Source organism: Anabas testudineus, chromosome 11, assembly GCF_900324465.2.
Source record: "Anabas testudineus chromosome 11, fAnaTes1.2, whole genome shotgun sequence".
Lineage (NCBI taxonomy): Eukaryota > Metazoa > Chordata > Actinopteri > Anabantiformes > Anabantidae > Anabas > Anabas testudineus.
The window spans coordinates 13,225,644-13,252,163 of NC_046620.1; the positions used below are offsets into that span (position 1 = coordinate 13,225,644).

Consider the following 26,520-nt stretch of genomic DNA (forward strand, 5'->3'; position numbering starts at 1 on the left):
AACACATGAAATCATGTCTGGCTGGACACGTCTCTCTGCTCCTGTTTTGGTGGCCTCATATCGTGGTCTTTTCAGAGAGCTCAACTCAGGAATACATAACATTACGCCAACATGTTTAACGTGTAATTACAAGGAGTGCCATCTATTACAGGTATGGACAATGCTGCACTGGATTAAACCTGGCAGATGTCATGTGTGTATGAATTCATGATGATGATAATATCATATATGATAACTTCAACGGATACTAACCACCGTACCCTACTCCGTCCTCAGAAACACAAAACAAACACTTCCTGCATTGCATCTAGAAGCCATGTATGCACCTGAAGCATAACAGCAGTCATTTTGTGCCTTTTTTTGTTTTTTTTTTTTGTTTTTTTAACTCAAAAAAAGTTTCCAAATTTGTCCCTGTTACTCTAACGGGAGTGCTGAGTGTGTGCATGTGTAGCCATGGCCTGCTGCAGGAAAGCAGCAGCATTGTTAACAGCTACAGTAGGGAAAGCCTCCAGACAAAACTCAGTGACCCCTAGTAAGAGAGTGGACTGGTTCCAGGTGCTTTCCTAAACTCCAGATTTTTCCAACAGTTTTTGGCTTCAGTCCCCCCTTCAAGCACTTCATAGTGCTTATCGGGATCTTACAGTCAGAGGCAAATGTTTGTAAGCATAAAGAGCGCAGTGTCAACTAGAAAAAGTTAGTGAACCATCTGCAATTTCCTACTTTTCTACATAATTCAGTCATAATATGTGATCTGATTTTTTTTAGTAATATAAACACACACTAACACAGACTGATATAATTCTGATGGATACATTGATAAAGTTAGGAATAAATTTTCCCCTCCAAATGACAAGTGGTCCAGGTGCGATGGCAGTAAAGAAGCCCCCAAAGCATGATGCTCCTTCCATCATATGTCAACATGTTGATATGTGGCTCTTTTTATGCATTTAAGGAACGTTCATCCGAAACTATTCACCACAAAACATTTTCTCAGAGTGTCAAGGTGGTCTTTGTTAAACTTTTGGTATACTGCAATTACTTTTTAAAGCAATCCTCCGTAGCGTCCTGCCATTGATACTGCGCCAGTTCAATGTTTAGTCATTGAACTTCACGCTTTATCTGTGTTTTTCATCACATTTAGCTTTGTGTACTGAGCCTTTGGAGTGGTCTTGGCTGGGCACCCACTTCTATGCAAAGTAGTCACAGTACCGAATCATTTCTATTAATAGACAATTTGTCTAACTGTGGACTGATGATTATCTAATCTCTTTGAGATTACTCTGCAACTCTCTCCAGCTATATGCAAATCAACCAATCTCGTAGGTCTTCTGAGATCTCTTGTTTTGCAAGGCATGGCTCAGTTGATGCTGCTTGTTGTTTTATAGAGTTATTATCGACAGGGGATGGGAAAAGTGGGTGAAACTGAATTCTGGATCGCAGATCAGTCAGAGTTTAGACGCTGACGCACAGCAGTCAAATTAACTTTGCTTATGGACTTTCAAAGTTTACATTATAGGTTGTAATGCTGAGTTCAGATTTTTTTTTTTCCAATCTCTTTATGTTGACATGTGGCATGGTTCTAAACTCACATACGTACAAATTTAACTCAAACGTGAGCCAGGTGCCTACAAACACAACAACAAAATAATATGTGGGACGGTCAAATTGTGAAATTTCCTCAACAACTGCCCGGTTACAATAGGTTCCTTCCAGTTTGGCTTAAGCAGAAATTTCTACATAAATGTCCAACAAATATGAAACTTCCTCATCTCTCCATTCACCTGTTTCTGTTGTCACTTTCCTCCCCGTTTAGTTTTACTAGAAGACGAGCGTCTGATATTGACTGGTGTCAACAGGCAATACGCACATGTGCGAAGAAGTGAGACATTAAAGAGTTCGTTTAGTTTGTTCACAATTGTTACACGCAGGTCAAGATTTGATTCGGCATGTAATGTGAAAGTAGACTTACGTCCCTTTAACAATGCCCTCGAAAGGCAGGTTTACTGCACCAACATGCTGCCTCACTACTCTGCATAGAAGGTGCCATGAATCTGTTCTGCATTAATAACAACCACACAGGCTCTCTCTATATATAAAGGTACCTTACACTGACCCTTAACGGTGGTTCACTGTTGATCCTCCTCTTAGGGCATCTTTTCCAAACGCAATCCCTAAACGTTTCCTTTAATGTTAGCATATTAACATAATAATATTAGTAATTAGCTCAAAGCAAATAGCTTCGCAGAGCTGCAAACAAGGCAGTTTGGCAAAAGACAAAGTAGGCTACAATCTACAGCACAAATTAGAATTAGGTTGCCTAGTTGCAGGGAAATGTGTTCTTACCTACCTGCCATTAGAACTGCATTTCAATGCAAAAAGCACTTTTATTTGTGCATGGCATGAGGGAAGGTCATGGATATTTAAGCCAAAATTGCAAACTGGCCACATACTACCCCAAGCTAGAATTCTTCAGTGGTACAGTCAACAACAGAGACTGGTAAGAGGAATAAAAAGTTGGGTCACATTTTTCTCTTCTAAACTGAATGACACTATTAATAGAGCTGGAGGCTGTACTTTGCAGATGTGTGATACATTCTCATCTCCTGCTTCCTGCTTCAGTGGAAGGGAGGAAGTTGAGGCTAGTTGACTGAGATGTGTTGGCTGAGCCACGTGACCTAAAATGAGACAGACTGAGAATGAACAGGCTGACTGCTAGGGTCATTGAAGATTTTTAGAACAGTGAAACCTGAAAGAAAAACATGAATGGAAGTTGAACAGCTGCCCATACGTTAAGGCAACAAAATGCCATTGATGCTTTTTAACAGCAAGATTCAAAAGCCTGCATTGCTTTCATTTTTGTAGGGTGTTTTTCTAACTAAGTTCTCTGCAAGTTCATTTAATATTTTGCATTGCTAAAAAGATCAAACATGCAAACACAGGATGCTTTTGAGGATGGATACATAAAACTCAAATGCCCCAATAAACTCTCTTGAAGCTGCAGGCTAAAATGCATGTGACTTCACTCTACTGCATTGAGTTTGTAGCCTTGCAGAGTCGAAATTCGGGTCTTGTATGAACGCACGCTCATGCAAAGCCTTCTAGGAAGAACCACAAACCTAGAGCTCAGGGTATATCCGTCTCAGTGCAATACAGAGTTATTCGAAAACCTGGCCACAACTGCAGATTAAGGCATATATATCACACATGCGTGCAGTCACAGACACACCGGAAGATAGACGTGCAAAGGTTTATGGCAATCTGAAATTACACCATGACTACTTACACTGTAGTGCACCATTTTTTATATATATATATATATATATATATATATATATATATATATGAAATAAAAAAAAGTCACACATTCTAATATTTCATTGGGCTACCTTTAGATTTGATGACGCCATGCATTCACTGTGGCATCTTTTCAATAAGCTTCTGCAATGTCACATTTATTCTTGTCCACAGTTGCATTTTTTACCAAGATCTAAGATTTTCAATAGGGTTACGGTCTATCCATGTGTGAAAATGATGTGTAATGCTCCCCGAACCACCCTTTCACAATTTGAGCCCGATGAATCCTGGCATTGTCATCTTGGAATATGCTCGTACCATCAGGAAAGAAAAAATCCAAATTCCATTGATGGAATAACCTGGTCATTCAGTGTATTCAGTATATTCCGGTAGTCAGCTGACCTCATTCTTTGGACACATAAAGTTGCTGAACCTAGGCCAGACCACCTGCAGCAGCCCCAGATCATAGCACTGCCCCCACAGGCTTGTACAGTAGGCACTAGGCATGGTGGGTACATCACATCACCTGCCTCTCTTCTCACCCATATGTACCCATCACTCTGGAACAGGGTAAATCTGGACTCATCAGACCACTTGACCTTCTTCCATTGGACAGTTCTTAATCCAGTTTTAATAGTTTCATCAATCTCCTTAGATGTTTTCTTTTCTTGATTCATGCCAATAATTTGACCCTTCTGAAACAGATTAACATCTTTTCCCCGACCACAGGATGTGTCTTCTCACATGGTTGTTTAAGAAATGAGAAGCTACTCACTGCATCAGTTAAGGTTAAATAACGTATTGCCAGCTGAAAAAAAAAAATCATCCATGTAGCAATTATCCAGTGGGAGGCTCTTACCCATTTACTTAGTTAAATCCAAGTTGTGACTTTTTTTTGGACGAGCAGTGAACATAGCAATGTAGTTGCATTCCATCCTGCATTAAAAAAGCCTGTCGCAATACACCAAAAATAAACAATGCATTGCTCTGTGTGTCAATACTTTGACTTTTTTCACTACAACACTCTAATCAACTTCTGTCTATTCTTACTCAAGACAATTCTTTAAAAAAAAAAATAAAAATCAGTTCACAAACGGGACCCCTCCAGCCCACAATTATAATTCATTACACAATTTGGCAAGGCTTTCCTCATGCTCATCTTGCTGCGCATCCAGCGCTTTGTGCTCAGAAAACCTCAGGGGAGGTGAGACCTTGTAGGTGTGTGCCATGTAGGTGTCTATGATACAAACGTACACAACAACGTTTCATGCCCTACATAAATTTATAATGTTATATAACAGTAAGTCTGTCCTACAAAATACCTCAAAATATTTCTCAAAAAAAAATGCTCTGAGTCATGGCCTCAACACGCAATGTCCAAATTATTTACATGGGGATGGTTATAATCATACATAGAATGGTGTAAAAAGAAAAAGGATGTTCCCCAATTGCTATGTTGCTTTTTTTATGTCCTTTTCCTTCCTCTTCCCCAACCACTTTTGCATTCCTTCTTTATTAGACCCCCTTTCTCATCCTTCTCATTCTCTGTTCTGCTTCACATATCCCTTTATTATCCACTCCTGCTCTCCCTTCTCTGTTCAGGCTGCATGAAAACAAAGATAAAGACTCGTGCAGTTTATTGAGTTAGTTTCAAATTTTGCAGTATTGTGCTTCGCATTTTCAATCCATCTCTCTGGCCTATGCAACGCTCTTCTTCCCTTCCTCATAGTAACAGAAAAGCCAGAAGAGGTCAAATAAAGCTGAGGAAGAAAAAAAAAAAGAGAAGACAGAGGCTGGCTTCAGATTAAAGGACAACATTCTGGGAATTCCTTTCTGCTGAGAGCATCCTCCCCCTCACCACCACCACCACCACCACCACCGCCATCCTCCTCAGCTCTCACTGCTGCTCCCAGCTCCTTGCTACGTTTCAGGGAGGAAATGGCCTCTTCTGCCCCAGAGGACCTCCAGACCTCGTGTGCTGGACCTCCAAGCCTCACATGCGACATCCGGACCTGTGGCAACAGCGCACTCTGCATGTACAACAGCGGAGTAGGACAATGGTGTGCATGATCGTGAGTGCGGGGGCGTTCTGTATGCCATATGTGTGAATATGTGCATGTGACTAAGAGCATCTGCTTTTCTGGATAAATGAGTTTGGATGCCAGCAGTGTCTGTCTGCATGTGCCTGGAAATGTGTGCAAGTTATCTGCAGCATGCGTTTGATGTTTAGAGGATCATGTCAATAGGTGGTAGTGGCTCAGTTGGTATAGCAGTCATCAATGAACCCTGGGGTCAGCGGAATGACTCCCGGTTCCTCCTGGCCCCATGTCAACATGTCCTTGGACAAGACACCGAACCATGCAGTAGCGCCATCATCCATCTAGCTGTCCAACAACAATCTCCCCATATTTTATTTATTTTATCTGTTATTCTTTACATCATCAGCAAATTACAAAGCTGCTCGGAACACATTCACTGCTCACGCCTGTACGCCTCAACTTCCACCACGGCTAACACGATGAAGGGGTCACTTTCCATGAAGCGTCTGAGGTGGACCCTCAGAATAACCTTATGGCATGAATGAGGCCTGTGGTAAGTGCTTCAGTGCTAGAGGCACTGAGGTTGATGAAGCTTGGCCAGGGGCCCGTGTTTACATTCTCTCTCACTGAGGAAGCCCGGGATGAAAGAACAGCACTGCACACACAGACACATACCATTTACACACATGCACACTCACAGATACATAGTTTGGGGATACCAGAGGCAAAATAACTTTTGCAAAAGAATCAAAATAATACGTGCAAGACTTTGGTGCAAGTTTGCAACTTGGAATGAAATTGTAATTTCTTCAGTTAACGTTTAATGATTGGTTTGTGAGTCTTAACCTAGATTTTGATTACATTCCTAAAAGCAACCCACCACAATTTGAAATCACAATTTTCATCTTAAGTGAATCTCACAGGACAACAGATAAAGCCTATAGAGTGTATAGGCAAACTACATATGGGACAAGCAGAGCGGATGTTAATGAGCAAAACTATGCGCTCCGAATACAGTAGAGCTGGGGCTGTGATGTTGTGTCTCCAGAGAGGCCCCATTCAAAGCTCCAGCAGTCAGCCATGTTGTAAACACCATTATTTCACTCCTCCCTCACTTTCCCTCTCTCTTTTCTCTTGTTCTGCAAAAAGGAAAATTTACAGTAACAACGACGCTAGTGCAACAAGAAAAGAAAGGAAATTAAGGAAAAAGAAAGAGTGAAGATTAAGGAGAGAGATGAGGAGGAAAGGTAGAGGGAGAGACAAATGTACTGCTCCAGAAAGAAAAGTGCAAGAGCAGCACACAAACTGTATACAATAAAACTGAAAAAAAAAAAAGGGCACTACAACTGTTGCCAAAGTATGCACAGCATACAGGAATGCAGCGTGGGGCCCTCAGCGAGCGAAACAAAGACAGCACAGTCAGTGGCTCTCTCTCCCCAGTGCTACCACATCCGCACATCATTAGCTGGAAAATTCCTGATATATGCTGTAATTTTTTCTCTTTTTTCCCCTCCTCTTCCTCTTGCTGTTGCTGGTACAGACAAGAGTTTAACATCCAGATCCTGAGTGTGTGTGTGTGTGTGTGTGTGTGTGTGCGTGTACATGTGCCACACACACACACACACACACACACGCACATGCATGCACACACCGATCAGTATATCCGTTATTGAACCTGGAGCACTGCCAAGAGACCATCAGCACACAGGAAAGAGTGCACACTGGAAAAACCGAGTAAGACCTGCACCGTGCACGCGAGAGTGTGCATATGTGTGTATAAATACTGATAATGATGTGACTGTCTGCGTTTGAATGTGTTTATGTACAGTATGTGCCTGTTCATACTGTATGTATGTGTGTGTGTGTGTGTGTGTGTGTGTTTGCTTATGTCAAATTGGGGCCAGCCTCTTTGCTCCAGTCGGCTACAGTCAAAGCACAGAGGATGACTTTTCCTTTTTTTCCCATGCAGAGCAGTTTGAGGAGATATCTAAACATTCCCAGAGTGCGCTGCACGTGCTCCCCTGCGTGCAGCGCAAGGGTTTTCCCCCTCCCTTTCCCTCCCTGCCTTTCAGTCTATCCAGAGTAGAAACACATTGTTTAAAAAAAAAAAAAAAAAACTGCTTCACAGACATGACTGACCAGTCATTGGTCATCACTAAGAAATTCAATTTCATCCGTTTCTGAGCCCTGAAACAGCTACTAATCCCTGCATGTATGATATACTACACAGGCTGCAGACTTGCAATGAGTCTTGCAAAGAGATTTGATTGAAACAACCTTCTTAAAACTGTTAAACACATCAAGCTTTATTTTCAACAATGTGGGTAAAAGTGGAAAGAACAATTAACAAGTGTGTAGTTTCTATATCATCTGCATTATCATCACTGTCACTTGGGATTTTTTCATGACATGCCTATCTACACTTTCACCTAAGCCCCACCCACAGATTCGAATCAATATTCACAGCGCAAACGAGAAACGCTTTCAGAGTGAAAATAGAAATGCAGACTGAATAGAGTCTGACTTGTCTTGAAAGCTTTCTATTGTAAAAGCCCATCTGCCGTTTCAGTGCAGCCAGGAAATCTGGTTTCAATTTGTTTAATGTTGTCTGAGATATGGGTGTCTTATTCTGGTAAGCACAGTGGGAGGGCTATAAGCAGAGGGGAAGAATTGGGAAAATACCTTTGAACAGGTGATAATTTTACTCCCCTGCACATCAACAACAGAGTTTACAGGAAACCTTAACAATAACTATACAGACTGTCTCAGAAGATACACAATATTCTAACTACATGATAATACTAATGTAATATTCAACAACTGTTTCATTTAATAATATAAAAGTAAATACTGAAGTGGAACAAGGATTGCTTATCCATTATAACTTGATACTCAAGTTAGACGTTGCAACTAGTAAACCATCTTGTCTTCATGTAAATTACGGCAGCACCCTTTAGTTTATTTTGGCTTCAAACTAGAAAAACTGTGAGTCTGACAATGCCACATAAAAGCCTGGTGGCATTCCCCTTGAGTTTCCCCAAATCCAATTTGACAAGACAAACAACATGCGCATGACATGCATAAGACTGGAAATGAATGGGTATCACAAGGCCATGCAGTCAGCCTTGTAATACAATGGTGTCGACGGAAAGACAGCCATGATAAGGTTAATGAAGGTTATCTCTGGAAAGCAACACCTGACTTGACCTTCCTCTGTCACGTCTAAATATTGCACAATAAGTAAGAGGTCCTTTTTAAGACCTGTTCCAACATCCTGGTGGTGTTTAGGCTATTTGTATGGACTATATGTTTCATACTACTATTTAACTATGTACTTAGTATAACAGAGTGTTGACAGGTGATCAATCTGTGTCACTGAATGTGAATATTAATAAAACATTTTTAGGACCTGAAAGATTCCTGTATTTTTCCAAAATCCAAGTAGTGTGGACTTGTCAAAACTAGAGCCGTCTGGTGTTACTGGACTGTTCTGATTCATTGATGAGCTGACTGGATGCTTCACATGCCACCAAAACATACTCCTTCTCACAAAGCTGGCAGCTAGTGCTTACTCAGACCCGAGACCAACAAACCTTGCTGTAGCCTGTTAGGGGATACTGTTAGCGTCCAATCTTTTAGAAATACAACTTTGATGGCTTGGTTCAACTTCTAACTTGTTAATACTGCAAATGTTTAGCAGCATATTTGATCAAACTTGCCAAGTTGTCAATAATCCTTCTTGCTGCATGCTTACACATTACAAAATTAATTCCTGTAACATGCAGACATTTTGGGTTGTACTCATGCTAGCATTTATTCCAAATTCAAAATAAGTGTTTTTTCCTGAAGTGTTTCAGCAGAGATGGGATCTCATTGGGGTGGACAGAAAAAAAAAAAAAAAAAAGATTCCTCTCCACTCTTTTTTGCTATGTCAGATTAACCCATCAGCTTTTCCCATCTGCTCATCACTCAAAGTAGTACAATAAGGCTGTAGCCAGACTGGGGTCATTAAAAAACCATCAACAAAGCAACAGACCCCCAGGGACCACCATAGGCTGTCTAATCTGGACCCCTGCATTAACCTGATGGGTGGTCTGCCTTTCTCTTGCTCTCGGGAAACGTGAAATATGCACAACACGATGCCACCGGGGACATCAGTCACATGCAAGTGCAAATGTACCTAGATATTATTTATATATGAGATCCCGTATATATATATATATATATATATATATATATATTTATACATACACACACACACACACACACGTTGCTAGGCGAGAAAGATAATTCATCACTAAATCATCAAAATCTGCAGAAAAGTACAAAAGTGTTTTCAGTAAGTGACACTTGGAAAAAGAGCAGCAAGGGACTCTTTTAGATGAATATATGCAAATGCTCACTTCTGCCATATTGTCATTCTAGAAGTGCTAAATGAATCACTTTGAAAGCGAGAGAGAAGTGTCTTGTTCGCTTAAGCAACAGCAGTTCTCCAAAGCCCATCTGTCTGCCAGTAACGGTGGCATTAGGTGACTAAATAAGTAACTGCTGGTCTGTTGGGCAAAGGGGAAGATCCTCTTAAACTGTGTGTGTATTTGTGAACATGTGCACTGCATTCAGTGTAGATTATCTGCTTTTATTAGCAAGAGGAAACACTGAATGGATGAATGGAGATTGTGTGCGTGTGCGTGCGTTTGTGTGTGCGCTCGTTGGACTGATAGGGGGATTCCAGACACAGGAACATTCATCTGGAACCGAAGATCCCGTGCTCACGTTGCAGCGCTGTGCTCCAGCGCATGCACACACTAACACATGCACACACCACCTCCATCTCATTTTTGTGGCCCAATCTGTATAACCAAGGAAGGAAATGAGTATGCGAGTGTGTGCGAATGTGTGCATGCGTGCGTGTGTGCGAGTGTGTGCGAGTGTGTGCAAACAGATTCACGTTAAGTGCCTCTTTATGAGTAGTTTCAGGGACTTGTCACATCTAAAGGTGAATTCCCGGCTAAGTATTTTACCCATGACCAAAAGTGTCCCCATCTAGTCATATATGAAGAACAACATCTAATCAAAGACAAAACCTCAAGTGAAACCACACATCTACTGATATTGTGTAACTCTGTGTGAATTCTATGGTTAGGTGTGTCTGACTGAGAGACTTCTGTGTATCATCTGTAAGAATGATACCTCCTAGACATAAAAAGTACCCATGATATTAATAATGAGAAATTTACACTTCATCATCTGGATTATAATTAAACATTACTCAGAGATAACCCTTGGAAAAGTACCCTAAATTTTGAAATGCACCACGTAACAACAGACAAAAACCTCAATGTTTATTGGTACTTCCTCATGTCTTGTTATTAAATAATGAAAGTAGCTGTTAACTTGTTAGAATAAGCAGATAAAGACTCCATGAGCTAACCCTGCAATAGTAATATGCAAGGTTTTAAACTCAAGAAGACGCGTTCTTCACTTGTATTTAATTTGTGCAATAAATTCTATAAGTTAATACAGCAACGCGGGTGTTCTTTGCCACATCTGATGCACACGATTGCTTGAAGTATAATTCCCTATGTAATGGCACCTACAGTATATACATTATGTCACCTCTAGTTGGCATAAAGGGAGGAGCTAGTTGGCTGCTCACCTCTTGTTGCACATGACGACACAGGGCCATGTGTCAATTTTCTTTTCTGCTGCTGGGGGCAGGAGAAAATTTACCTTTCGTTCCTACGTGTTGCTTTCTTCAAATGCCTCATCAGAATGTGAGTGGGAGTGAGAAACACTGTATTTGTTACTCTGTACATTTTATTTGTCATCAAAAGTTACCTGCTTACTGGGTCAATCACTTCATGTTAAGCCTTGCCTGTGTTTAAGCACACCCCCCTGCACTGTGTTAATTTAAGGGGCTGTGTTTTCTTGCCTCAATATTCATCACCCATACCACTCAAGCACTTTTGACAGATGGAATAAATCTCCACACCAACTAGTACCACACTCAGGTAACATTTAAACATTACAACAAAACAGATTAACCCAATAACCTGGATCTGGTCAGGATCCCCAGCTGACTATGAAAAAGATAAGAAAACCTCTTCTTGAGAAATGTTTATAAAAAAAGATGCACAGCTACTGAGCTGGCTGCCTCAATCTTAAAACTCTCCTCTCTCCTTATTTCCAACTCTTCCAAAAACTCCTTTCAGTCTCTCTCTCTCTCTCTATATATATATATATTATCTGGTCATCAGAGCCCAGAGCTCAACAGTTGAACATCAAAGTGCCGACAGAGGGAAGGGAGGGGTGCCTGTCTCTCCTCGCCTGTTGCATCTCTGTCTGCGACAGCCACTGAGAGATTCCTGAGACAGGCCACAGGGGCCCTTAGCTCTCACTTTACACAGAGCAACCCTATCATTTGGCCCAGTGCTGCAAAGCTACCCACTGATGCCCTGTAAGTGCCCGGTACATCACATTAGACGCTTTTCATCTAACTCTCTGGAGATGGGAGGGCAGTTCAAGGCGGTGTGTCTGTAGAGTGTGTTTCTGTGCAGTAAAAAGGGAAACACACACTCACTTACAGAAACACATAATATGCACACATAAACAAAGGTGCTACTGCTATAGAAAGTAAAATAAGACTCAGTGTTTATTGGGTTAAAGTTCATTATTATTAACAGGCTGTTAATTATTATTCACTTAATAATAATGCAGTAAAATGCATTTCCCACACGCCCTATGCTAACAAAAACTTGAGAATATGAAACTTAAGTAGCTGAAAACGATGCAGTAGTAAGATTAAATATTTACCGAAGTAGACAGTGCTCGGTTTGGTATCGGGGTCCAGACAGATTTTAGCTGTGTGTCCCTCACTGCTTGCACTAGTCGGACAAATGAGAGATTCTTTTTGGACAATTTATATGTTCAATTAGTGGTTGTACTCTTTTATGAGAAACAGCACGACTCTTATTGGCTGCTCAACGTAACCAATCAGTGCATGAGAAGGAAAGTGAAAGTGATGATAGCGTAGTCTCATTTGAATGTCACAATACGAGAATATTTTCACAGCGACGTGGCCTTCTGTCACTAAGGTTTGTATCTGCACCCCTAGGTCTTCTGTTTTCCCTTACTGAAGGATGAATACAGATGACCACTACCAGCTAGTGTAGAGTATTATTTCCTGTCACGCACGCAAATAATGTACGTGCTAACTGGCACTTGTGCTGCTTTTTGGTCCAGATGAAGGAGACGTGTCTGGCCTTGGCACCTGCATCATAGATAACGTAACACCGTCCAATAGTGTTTTGTGTCTGACCGTTTAAAAACATCCTGCGGCCCACTTTGGGTCTTTAGTCATCAGCTTTAAACAGTGAGTCATTAATGTCACAGAGTTTGTTTCAATTCACTTTTGCATGTGAAACTACTGGATCTGTCCCGCTGTGTTCAGAAATATGAACTCACCACTGAGGTGAGAGCCATCTGGAAGCTGTAGATGCGGGCCAGGCCGAAGTCGGCCAGTTTGATTTGTCCTCCGCTGGTGACCAGGATATTCTGGGGTTTCAGGTCACGGTGGACCACGCGATGCGAGTGCAGGAAGTCCAGCCCCTGGAGCAGCTGATACATCATATCCTGTAAGACAAGAAAATGGAAGGAGCAGAGACGGAGGAAATTAGTAAACAAAACAAAGACACTAAAGGATTAGAGTGAAGTAGGGAAAAAAGATGATTTCAGCTTTCGGAGATCTTAGTCGTGGCAAAGTTTAAGGTCCAGCTGAAATGACACTGATAAGAGTGAGACAGAGCAGAGCTCAGAACCAGATGGTTGAAGTTCTGTATGACTAAACACAACCAGAATGATTTCCTGAATAGCTCACCCTTATTTGTCTTGCAAAAGCTTCTTGACCTTTTACCTCTGTCGCAACATTTGAATTGAAGGTATGGAAGGGCCTGAATGACCACGGTCTGCAGTCTGCGGGAGTATAAAGTCTGAAGCATTGTGGTAGGGAGTCGACTAGAAAAGGCCTGTGTCTTTTCCCATTGAATGTGGCAGATGTTTGATAACTGACACACGCGTGCACGCGCGTGCACGACGGAGGCGAAGAGAGGCCCCACTCTTACAAGCACAGATCTGTTTCTCAGCAGCTGTCCTGCTTGACTTAATTGGCGCTCACTCTCTTTCTATGCCCAAATGGTGACCCCGGACATGGCCATAGGCACTGCAGCCACCACAAAATAACAAAAGTAAACTGGTGTGAGCAGGAATATGCGATGCCAAGACCAGCTTAGACTTGTTCTTTTCAAACTGAAAAACTCTCAAACAGGTCCAGCACCAGTAAACAAATAACAAGTCATGACAAGGAATTGTGGCCATGTAGTATTGGCAGTGCTACAATTTTGTCTCTAGATTTTGATTAAAGTCTAGAGAGAATGATTTCAGCTAAAAAAACGCCTTAATTCTTTTAATCAGTTAGAAAACAAACAGCACATTGGACGTAGTGATAGAAAAGATGGACATTTGTCAAGTAACATGAAGTGATGCTGGGCTGGTGTTACATTCAAACCTGTACACTGCCCTCTCAACACACCCACACACTCTGCTATACATGCACCCCCCCCCATGAACACCCCAGAAACCCACCGCCAGGACCTCACAAGTGACATGGACCCGAGCCCAGAGCTCTATTCACTGGCCAACCAGCTGGTGAGTGAGTCAAAGGGGTCTGCACACTCAAGCAGAAAACATTAGGAAACGGCGCGGGGCTGCTGTTCTAGCCACAGAGGAGGAGACACAGCGAGCCACAGAGCACTGTACAGATGGGGAGTGATGGGAGTGTGTGTGTATATACACACACACACACAAAAACTGGATGTCTCTTTGGGTTTTTGTTAAAGTAAGATGTGCACCATTAGTGTGTGTGTGCACCTTGGACTGTGTAACTGTGCATCTGTGTATGTGTGTACGTAACATGCACATGTGTGAGTGCCCTCTGACCAAGGGCAGGCAGGATGCGTAAACAGACCTTCCTTTTTACATCTCCAACCAGCCATGACCTAGCGAGAAGGGAAGCATTGTGTGTGTGTGTGTGTGGAGGGGGGGCTGACACAATAACATGGCCCCTCCATCAGTTCCTCTCTGCTTTAAATAGCCATTTCACCATGCTTCCTTTCAGTAGCATTTCCTAGTAAACACTAATTATCTCAGAAGTGTGACTCTTGGACAAATACACAAACAATCTTGGCCCCTTGGCCTGCGTGCCATCTTCTCTGCTCTATCAATTACCCTCCCAATTGAGTGATGCAAAATATTCCAGCTATGTTCAACAGCAGTCTCACAACTTGCAGCACATCCTGTAGAAGATCCACCGTTAAAAACTGAAATAGAAAAGCCAGTACAGCTTCTAAGTTAAAAACAGTTGTGACACAGAGCGCAAAAGTTAACCACCTATGACCTAACACAAAGTTGATTCCAGAAGCACACAACTGTCTTCAATTGGCAGCACTTCAATCAAAGGTCCCACAAACAACTTGGCCAGGAAGAAACAAAATCATACAAAAAGGCAAAAGATCTGACCCTGAAAAAGCAGGGGGACCAGAAAAAAAACATAGTCAGCCCTCTGCAAGACACAGTCAAAACATGGCTTTCTGAGTGCACCTCCCTTTCTAATGCAAATGCACCAGAGGCAGCCATATTGTTTATTGTTGCTAGGCACAATATGAGACATCTGCCGGTTAGCGTTAGTGTAATTCCCTCCCCATGCTTCATTAACCTCCCCCTTTTATGGGCCCACAGAATGGAGTTGTGGAAGCTTGGACGATGGTGGTGGAGGAGGGTGTGTGAGACCCAAGCGCTGGCCCGGCCGAGCAGCTCTGAGGCTGGGGCAGCCTGGCTGCTTGATGTCCTTCCAGCTCATTTGATTCCTGGAGGAGGGCCTCTTTCATCAATGACCATGTGGTGGGTCTTCAGTCTAAGTAAGGCTGAGTGGGTAGTGGAGGGTGGGTGAGGGAAGGGGGGCTGAAGTGGACAGGCTGGGCCACAGTGGGGTGCTGAAGGCTGATCTTGAGAAAACGTATATTTTTGTCTACCTATTCAAGAGTGTTACACTCTTGAATAGGTAGGGATTTAAACAGAAGGGTGCACAGGTATATTTAATTTGGGAGTGCTGGCCCAGGATCCACAAACTCTTGTGATGTGGTTAAATTAAGTTGTAGGCCAGAGGGAGTCACATTGGAAGTCGGGACAGTATCCACTGTCCTAGAAATAACAACGGTTGGAGCCGGTGTCTTCATTGTCCTTTTGCCCCCTGAAGGCTCCAACTATATGGATGCTAGGAGAAAGGAAATAAAGGAGGGGTGCCTTATTGGGTCATCATGCTTATAAAAATGTCAGATTGCTGGACAGCATCAATTATTCACTACATTTAGTAATTTGGCAAACTTAGGCAAATAAAGACGTAAAAGATGTCCTCTGATTTTCTACTCCTAAAAACTGCCTTCATCCACCTGAGGAATATTGATATAATTAGGAGCATCCTGTCTCAAAGTGATGCTGAAAAACTAGTCCATACATTTGTTACTTGAAGTCTGGACTATTGTAATTTACTATTAATAGTTTGTCCCAATAACTCTTTTAAAAGCCTCCAGTTAATCCAAAATGCTGCAGCCAGAGTTCTGACTCGACTTAGCAAGAGAGATCATATTTCTCCTACCTTAGTTTCTCTCCATTGCCTCCCTGTAAAATCCAGAAAAGACTTTAAAACACTTCTCCTCACATATAAAGCACTTAATAATCAAGCTCCATCACTTGTTTAAATGCAAGCATTGCATGTCATAAACTTTGTGTTTTCGCTCTCGCGTAGTTATGTTTTCTCGCCGTCTACCTCTCTCTGTACTCCTCTGCAGGTCTCCTTAGCCCCAGAGTGCAGTTACTAGTCCTACCAACCTGCTTTTTGCTGCTCACCCCAACCGGTCGAGGCAGATGGCCACCCACCCTGAGCCTGGTTATGCTGGAGGTTCCTTCCTCTAAAGGTTTTTTTTTTTCCTCCCCACTGTCGCCAAGTGCTTGCTCAAGTGGGGTTGTTGGATTTTGGATCCAGTTATATTTTGTAAGGTCTTAAGCGCCTTGAGATGACTTCTGTTGTTATTTGGCGCTATACAAATAAAACTGAACTGAGTCAGAAACCTCTCCCAACTCAGAACAGTAGGATTTGAACTCTCCTCACTACTTTTGTTAATGTCTTCCCAACTGTCCAAAGGCTGATGAGTTAATTGTGCATCTCACCTCCTCTATGATGATGAGATTTTACAGTCCCCTCAAATCTAAGCAGTTTACCTCGTGTGATACAACACGAGAAACAACACATGAGCCAATTTATTTTTTAGGCATACACCAGCCATTTTGATGCACGTCAAAATGCAAAGAATACCAGTTAGTTAGGACTGCAACCACTGATTGCTTTTTATTATGACTTGGTGCTTCAGTAATGCAGAGTGCATCTGAGGTCTAACAACACATTACTGCAGTACCACATGATGTACCAACTTCTGCAGAAACCCTGGGAAAGCCTTAGGTGAGATCTATTTGAGTCGTCTACGCTTGCACAGCATCACAGCAACATTACGACTTGACACAAAACCTTCACACAAAACCCCCGCCCTCAGGTGAATACCAGCAGTTACTCTAGCTTCCAGAACTACTCTCTTTGAAAATGACACTTTAAACTCTGAGGCCCCACCGGCCAAAAAAAAAAAAAGAGTTATCCCTCTCCAATATTGTACACAATATATTTACAGACCTTGGGGTGAAAAGTAATGGAGATTTTTAAAAGGGATTTGTGTGGGAAAGATTAAAATAAGAGGAAACAGTTACACAGGAAAGGAGCTGGTGACACATCAGCTTCCGACCTTTCGGCAAAGTGTAAGCGGACACTCACTGCATTTATTTAATGAACTGGAGAAACTCATGATATGCTTGACGCAGGGGAATACTCACAGTGAAAATTTTGCTGTCCAATTGAGTGTGGTTTTAAGATTTCAAATGCAGTTTCAGTTTTTCTCTCCCCGTGATACAGTGTAGAGCTGGAGAGCGAGGGCAGAGTGAAAATAGAGAACACAGAGAGCCTCTAATTTAGTGCCCATCTGCCACATGTGTTGGCCTTCAAAACGCCCCGGTACCTCTGATGTTGGAGGGAGCTGCACACTGTACTCCATGTCTCTGGCCAAGAAAACGTACTCTGTACCATATTGACATGAGTGTGGTCATGCAATGTTCGATCCACATAGCTTATAATACTTTTCAAATAGAAAATTAGCACAATATTAACCTCTTAAACTCTTACATGCTTTAGAATGTGTGTATTGTGATGTTATTTATGTTTTTCTCCCTGGGGCTTAAACAGCGTTTGTCTTTTGATCACGTGGGGCAACGGTTACCTTAATGGTCTCAGGTGGTACTCCAGGGTCGGGGGCCTTCTCCAGGTATGTGGTCAGGTCCTGATCCACATGCTCAAAGACCAGAGTTAGTTTGGTTTCTCGGTCAGTCCGAGAAACTGTACACACATCAAACAACCTGGAACGAGAGGAACATGTGGAGGAGATCAATACATTGATATCATGGGGTGCACTGTACTCAGCATGTTGCAGCAAAGCTTCTGACTACAGCTAACAGACATGACTAAATCTCCCCTCCTTCATTATGTAGCCGTTATGTTCGATAGAGATGGATTAGGTTTGAAATCACTCGCTTAAAATTCCTTTCATACTAAACTTTCAAGAATTTACCATAAAGAGCAGAGATTTTAGACATTTGCTGTATTAATCATCACAATTTTGCAAAGTCAATGGCAGGTGCGATGTCATATAATGGTAATCTGTGTATCTAGGATTTCCAGTAAGTGCCGTATCTACTACAGACAATTGATGATTGTTTTACAATCAAATATAATGGAGAAAGGAATAAATGCTGCACTTCAGGGTGTTCTTTCAGGCAGAGCAACAGAAATGTCAAACACAGATGTAAATAATGAGTGGCAGGACTTATTGGAACAGCTTCTGTACATGAAATCAAGAACACCTTATTTTTCAATTCAAAAGACTTGAATTTGGTTTTGGAAAGGAAAGTCCTACACTAAAACCTCAAACGCTGACAGCTGGACATGCCTGCTTTGTGGATGGTCAGGGAAGCGTCATCCATTTAAGGACATTAAATCATAAACCTTAGGCCAAGAACCTGAGCCTGAGCCTGAGCTCTTTGCTCCTGCATATTTTTAACTTACACAAAGCTTAATCAGAAAGTAGACACACTTCAGTTTTATCATGTGCTGCAGGTTATACTGAAGTCACTGTCTCCTTAAGTCCTCTAGGTCCATATAAAGAGTTTAAAGTTGTGTTTCTCTAGGCAGCTAACTAAGGCCAAGAATCTAGATTATACCGGCAGACCTGCCATAGCAGGCTTTGGTGAAAAGCTGAAAACTCCAATGCAGTATGTCCTCTTCAAAGAGCTGGGGACCACAAGCAACATTCCTCAACCAGCACTATGACAACTTCTGCTCTACGGCAAGTCGAACGGGGCTGCTGCAAAGGCAGCATCTTTCATTATGACAACAGGGAGGTGAAAGAAGTCTTGATGGATCTCCATTAGACACATGTTCTTCTAGTACAGTAGTAAGTGGTACAAAGCCATGTATACTGTAGCCTCTAGTAAAGTATCTCATTATCATCTTTATGATGATAAACCCATGGGTCGTTCTCAACAGTCATGACTGAGTGTACCAGTGGGTCTTGAGATTTTATCTAACATCCAACAGATTAAATACAGTGTTGATACAAATATTAATTCTTAATGATTCTAACCGATGTCACTTCAATGCAACCAAAGAATCTGCTGCTAAAATTCAGAAGATGATCTAATGTACATGAACCTTTTTAAATGAAACCATGGAAAGAAGAGACTACATCTCTCCAGAACCTCTTTCACTCCTATTCAACAAGCTATCATGTGTCCATGCTGACACTCATGTAATCAGTGGACTTGCTGGAGCAAGAGTAGTGAGCGAGAAGCGATTTGTTCAAGGTATTAGTACCGTGCATGATGTCACAGAATAGACGGCACCCTCCTCTTGAAGCACTGGGGTTAAACGTTCTTAACAGCTCGATTGTTGGGCTACAATGGGGGCTCTCAGCAGACACTAAACATATGGAATGAATAATGGACCTCATTACAAACATCCAGGGGTTGCCTGGAGTCACACAGAAGGCCCACAATGCACTCTTCCTGGCCTGAGCTGCTTGATAAAGCAGGGTTGGCTAAATTGAAAGACAATTCCTTTGATAACTCGGTGAGCTTGATGGTTGGCACTTGTGCACCAATGCACTGCAGCAAGTGCTACTGGATATTCTCTAAACTAATGGCTTAGAGCACAAACACCCATCAACAACTAAATAAAGCTGAGCTACGTAATACTTGATGCTGACGTGTTTTTCATCCAGAGAGAACAAAACCCATTGTGATTCCGTTAAGAGAAAACCATTACCCTCATCCTCCATTATCCATTGATACACTGAGGAATTATTGTTAGAGGCACCAGGGCACTGGCCATGTTTCTGAAATGTCCATTTCCCTTTGAATCCCACAGCACTCAATATTCCATAATAAAACAAGCACCGAGGACAGACCTTGGCTAGTGCCAACACACAGTTTCTAACTACTGACCTCGAAATGAACAATTCATAACAAAACTGAAAGAAAATGGCCTCTGTGCACAGAGAAGAGGGAGGGGGGCCATAAAAAAAAACTTGCACATGGTTTGTTGTTGTAAATTCAGTCGGAATTACAGTAGGAGAGTGCTGCAGAAGGGCACCTTGACCGCAAAGATCAGTCCTGACGGTCTCTTTATATTAAACATCTAAAATGCATAAAGCATGTGATGCGTGCTTTCATTGCTTGTACAGTCATTGCTGTATAAAAAGCTCATTTTACAAAAACACTGGTTGCAGCTTTTCAAGTGTGAATTTTATTGCTGTTCGTCAAGCAAAAGAAGCCGTGACCTCAGGATGACTGTCACATTTCATAGACAATTTGATTGGTCAAGAAAATTGTCAAGAGGTTAACCAATAAAGAAAATTGTAAGGTGCAGACCTAGTCCCTATTAGTACAACTGAACATGCATGTGTTGTACAGGTAGTCTCACTGACACTGATCTGTATGTCATGCTGTAAAAAGACGCACCTAGTGTTGCGATTTACTCTGTAAGGCTGTCACTGTATCGAGGGAGATACAAAACCCCCTATCTGGACTGACAATGTCTCTTTTTTCTTTTTAGGCAGCGCTGCCTCGTTTATAAAGCTGAGTGGGGTTCAGCATGTGTGCATGAGGTGGATCAATGTGATTGGAGCTGAACTCTAGTCATGTACAGGAGGTGGGGTTTCATACTTCAGGAAACCACCAACGTAGACAATAAGGAAAATGGAGAACTTTAAACCCCCCAGGTGTGCATCTATGGCTGCTGGCAGGTTAAGTTGTACACGTGGTCAGCAGAAAGCAGCACGGCTTGTGCTACAAACAGCAGGGTATAGAGTGTGGGCCTACCCTAAAGGTCATATGAGGCAGCGTGTTTGCCACCAGAGACCATTAAAAAGGAAGTAGACTGTGTTTCTGTCTCATGCACAACATTTCTCACTCAGACTCCCCTCACAGGCGCACTCACACACACACACACACACACACAGATACACATGTATGCACAGACCCATGGATGTCCACCTGTCCCCCTTCACTTACCTGACAACATTGGGGTGCTCAAAGGCTTCAAGCTGCCTCAGTACCGCCACCTCCCGGATGGTAGAGAGAGGCATTCCCTCCTCCTCCGTCTGGACACGAACTCTTTTCAGGGCTACGAAGCGTCCCCCGTTCTTCAAATCTCTCGCCTTGTACACTTTCCCATACGCGCCTTCTCCAATCTCGGCCACGGGCTCATATTGAGTACCAATACTTTCTTTGTCCATTTTTTTTTCCTGTGTGTGTGCAGATTTTTCTCTCTCCTCTGTTGTTGAAAATATTGCGGGGAATCCCGGCGAGCGTGGCGAGCCAGAGACTTTCTCACAAAGGCATATTCACAGAAAAAGGTTGGCACATGCAATGCCTAGACGACAGGGAGACACAGATGGAGGAAGACACCATCTTTGTCAGATTTGGTCAAACTGTGCTCCAGGCAGGCAATAGCAGGACTGTCATCATGTTTTATTCCGACTATCAACACAAGAGCAGCGGTGCGTCCCAACTTCCACTCCTCCTCCTATTACGCACAGCAGCAGCTCATGTCATCCTACCTCTAGCACAAAGTAATGTAAAATAATTCAAATTAACCCCAATTGGCCCCCTTTTTTTTTTTAAATAAACAAACGTTTTGCATTATGAATAAACTGTCCTGCGCATCCAATTGTTCAGTCCACACACAATGTTGCTGGCTGTACTGATCATGTGGAGCCTTTGCTGTGTTAAAGGAAATTAAACAAGACAACGCGCAAAAAAAAAAAAAAAAAAACAGACACAAACCTCACACACCAGTCCACCTTAGGTGAACACTTTAATTATCTAAAAGCCTTTTACCTGTCCTGGTTTTGTTGAGTTTCTGTTTGGAGGCGACACTAACTTGGCGAGCACGTGGCTGTCTACTGATTGCATTGTCTGAACTTCCTACAGCCGCAGTCCATTTAAAACACTGTAAAACTCGCTCTTTGGCGCTCGGAGCTGCTGTAAATGCGTAAAACGACGCCAAAGCGGAGTTTTAGAAGTGTTTTCATGAGCTTTGACGGCTTCCTCTATTTATTTATTTTTTTTTTTCTAATTTAATTGTGCATGGACTCAGACAGCCTAATTAAAAGCACCTAAATTCTAAGTAAGTCGGGGAATTTGCTCCATTCTCGCTTTTTAAAACAGCGTTGGGTTGTTGAACAATATTTCCATCCGCGTAAGAAAACATCTGGCAACAAATTGTGCACAAACACCCCTACGTTTACTGTTTACCTTGTTTTGTGTTGTCAATAAAAGGTCGTGACGTCGGCATGTCCACTATAAATGCTGAGGCGGCAGTCGCGTCTTGGATAAAAAATGTCCTGCATCAAACGCATCCCTGTCCACTGTCCTCCATGCGGGGGCCACACAGGTAGTTGGACGGTGCAGGCTCTAACCCCCCATCCTCCAGACTGCAGCAACTCAAGCAGAAGCACTCAAACGAAGGAGGAGGAGGAGGAGGAGGAGGAGGTGGAGGGCTGTACGAAAACTCACTCGCGCGCACGCACACACTCTCACTGCAACGTTGTGTGTGTGTGTGTGTGTGTGTGTGTGTGGAGGGGAGGAGAGGGGTGGAGGGGATTGGGGTAGCTGGATGGGTGGGGGGGGGGGGGGTCATAGGACAAAGGCAAACGCGTGATATAGCCCTCCAGCACCGCGCTCCTCTATGGATTTGGTCGTGTCGTCTTTTTTCTCCTCCATATATCCGCGCATAGGACCGTGCAACTGCAGAGCCGCTCGCCCGTGTGAGCTCCGTCTCTGCCTGGCTTTCCCACGCCGGCTGAATGTGGCCTGACCCCCTTCAGAGAGGTTTGACACGGAGCGGGGACATTTCCGCATTCCTCCTCGACTACAAAGGCACACCGCCTCCTTTTTGCTCTGCCTCGGCCTCCTCGGTGCTTTTACCATTCATAGTCCTCTCCGCGGGTTTTGTCTCCTGTGTCCAAACCAGGAGCACCGCGGGGATCGGGGAGGGGAGAGAGTGGGTTTATTGGATGGACGGACACACTATCTATCTCCAGCAGAAACAAAGCGCCCTGCGGGGAGATGCAGGTTGACCATCTCGCCCCAGATGGTCCTGAGGGGTCAGGTTCAAGGCCTGGTGGCCTGATCTGTGACTGGGAGTCTCCTCTTCTCCATGGCCCTCAGCAGGCGTTAAGTCCATGTGGACTACAAGATGACACTTTTACTGTTACTTCACTAAATACTATGCAGAGTAGCAGCATCTCACTGTGTACACTGATTAATGTCACAGCAAAAAATGGAACAAGAAAATCTGAGGATCTTAAAATAATATAAACAAAACAATAATAATATTTTTTGTGTTATGTTGATTTAATAAAAAATAAGACAAATATAATAGAACTAACAAATAATAATGCTACAACTTACTTAAAGTAAAATGCCAAAAAAAAAAAAAAAAGAAATGTCAAATTAATTTATTTACAACAAAAAATAATCAGCACATTTAAATATCAACCATTAAAACCTGCAACTTAACATTTAAATATTTTAGAAAAAGAGGAACAATTTCATTAATATTAATTCCTGTGTTTCATTAACATTTCATTGTTTGTTTTGTTTTATTTTGCTCAACTCATTTTTTGTAATACATTTTCTTCCTATTAACGCGTCACATATGGAAAGTTCTTCAAACTCTCTTGTAAAGTTTGCATTGCACTTTCTTTTTCTTTTTCCATACCGGACACGGTTCAGACATGACAAGACTTGATGCCAGATTATCCCAATGAATAGTCAATTACAGGCGTGTAACCAAGCTCTATTATCATAACTTCACTGCGAGGCGGGTATTAGAGACACACAGAAGATCAGAGGAAGGGCATTCACCTGGTGATTTGATTTACATGTGAACCTTTCTTGTGTGCTGCTTGTAGAATCCACTGATTCCCATTGAAAAGGTGAAACTAAAGGAGATAATGACATGGAAGTTTGTGTGGCAATCCCCCCCCCACCACCACCCCCCCTGCTCAACTTTATAGGCAGCCCCAAATTTAAACCATTTGCATCACAAAGCACACAATGCAGACAATGTGCAGTAAATGTGGGCCAGTGCAGACCAATTACTGTAAATGTGGGCATTTACGTTTTACATCATCATTGTTCAAGTGAAATCAGCTCTGAGAGCCATCACCCAGATTGAATACATTACCATGTGTACTTGTTCTTTGGTTAGAGAGCAAACCAATTAGATTAGTTGTGTGAAGATGAGATGAGATACACACCGCGAGCATTCGTACACGGACTTTCTGAGAAAGTTTGAGTCTATACAATCTCCTGCAGCAGTCGCTGAGTAATCAATATCTGACACATAAGCTTTTCTTATGTGTCTCTTCAGTGTTTGCATTTATGGGACTCATGGGTGAATCATTTTAGAAAAGATGCACAAACAGGATGATGCAGCTAAGAACACCGTGTTCTGGGAACAGCATGGCCACATTGCGATTGAACGTGTGCTGTTGTGCTTCTCTTGAGCTCTTCAAGTGATAACGGCAGCAACCTGCTGTCTATGTCTGAGTATTATTAATAAAATAAGTATTTTATTAATTCATAATTTGTAAAACGCATACAGGAATGCATGCCTGGTTATTCGATAAGTACTCAGATCCTTCACAAAATCTGATGACAGTAACAACAACAACAGTAATAATAATAATAATGTGTATATTTTTAACTTGCTGGGGAAAATTACATTTCTGAAATTACTGTCACTATTTGCCTCTCAGATTTAGTAAAAAGCAGCTTAAAATAAATACTCAAATAGATTATAACACACACACATATATATATATATGTATATATATATATAATATACATTCCAGTACAGTTCCTGAATTAATATACTTCACGTCACTGTCACTCAGCTACTTCAGCACCTGTTGACTGCAGGTGCCTCCAGTCGCACTAAATGTAGCTCCAAGTAATTTGTCACTTAGCATTCATCAGGGTCACTCCTTATAAAACTTTTAACAGTGTCAAAACACAGTACAAGTTGCTGCAAAACACCCCAACTGGCATTTCAGCTCAGTGTTCCTGAGAATCTGCTCCTGGCACCCACAGTGTGGAGGAATGCTGCTCGACTGAGACACTCCTTTCAAAGTTATTATGATACCAAATATAGGTGTTTTTTTTTAAAAAAGTTAAAATGTGAATAGGGTGGTCAAACATTGACCAGAGAGGGTGTCCTGACAGTTGGTCAGATGTGGACAGGTCCGATAGTGAGGCGGCAGCGTCTCATGCTTGCTTGAATGTAGCTGTCATAAGACAGTAGAAGGTGTGTTGCTGTGGAACTCCTCATTCGCCAGGATTAGGTGAAACCAGATCGGGAATCAAATGGCAGGGAAATAAAGACAAGAAAGCAAACACTGTAATTGGGAGGACAGGGCTGTCGCATTTCATGGGTTTCCTTCCTGCTAGCATTTATCACTCATAGGTGGATGATGTAATCAAACTGAGTGAGAAAAGTGATGAAAACTTTACATATAGAACTTGATATTTGGTCACATAGGTCACGGACAACCTGTACTGACATAACCTTATAAGGTCCTTATGACTTGCTATCAATTATTTCACAATTTCAGTCCACTGAGGGGGTTTGCATGTTGCGTTATCTATCTTACTGCTATGGAGTCATCTTCAAGTGGTTGCCATCAGCTGTTGTTGTTTTCAACATACGTTGCTCAGTGCACCAGTGGTTTCTTTCTTTTTTAGGAGGATCAAAACAGTTGCCTCTGATTGATTTTCTCTCTTTTCTCAGATCCACAACGGCTTACTCTCCCCCTATGGACAGCTTTGTGGTTTTCATGTTGATTTAATCCTTTTTATTTACCAAAAATGTTGCAGTTTTCACAGCTAAAACCAAGGCCGAAACCAAGAGTATTCACTTAGAGCTATTTATTGCTTGAACAAAGAATCTCACAGGACACACCTGGGTAACAAGAAACACCTGTCAGCACTTTTGTTCATTTACAATTTAGGTGGTCTGATATAAATCTGCTATGTTGTGCTGTATGCTGTTTAACATATCAAAGTGTAAACAGCAGGAAATAAAAGCTGGAATTCTGAACTTTTGACTAATCTATTTTTCTTTTCATCTTAAATCCAAATATAGCAAAAACAAATGATGAAAATGAACTGTTCACTGCCTTCAGATTTTGAACATGGGTCCTCTATATGATAAATGATAAGAAAAACGATAAAAGAAAAACAAATATTTTAATTTTATCAACCTGAAACAAAGATAGGTACAAAAATAAAATTAGGTGAACTCACAATGTTCATCCGTTTGAGGTCAATACGGTGACAGTACAACATCGGGCTTGACAAAGCGGGTCGTTAGAGTCATAATGAGATGCTGCTTTTCAACAGCCCAGAAAGTCCA

General features: G+C 42.1%; 1 protein-coding gene across 1 annotated transcript in view; it reads right to left on the reverse strand.

Annotated features, from left to right (window-relative positions):
* Positions 1–22,577, reverse strand: part of cdk6 (cyclin-dependent kinase 6) — a 31,658-nt gene extending 9,081 nt beyond the window's left edge. Inside the window, exons 1-4 of the mRNA XM_026347616.1 lie at positions 22,356–22,577; positions 21,111–21,471; positions 17,765–17,900; positions 12,798–12,965 (exon numbers count right to left, since the gene is read on the reverse strand). Of these exons, the coding sequence (XP_026203401.1) occupies positions 12,798–12,965; positions 17,765–17,900; positions 21,111–21,334 (528 nt within the window). The 5' untranslated portion in view covers positions 21,335–21,471; positions 22,356–22,577. The remainder of the gene's footprint in view (positions 1–12,797; positions 12,966–17,764; positions 17,901–21,110; positions 21,472–22,355) is intronic.
* Between the last annotated feature and the right edge of the window lie 3,943 nt (positions 22,578–26,520).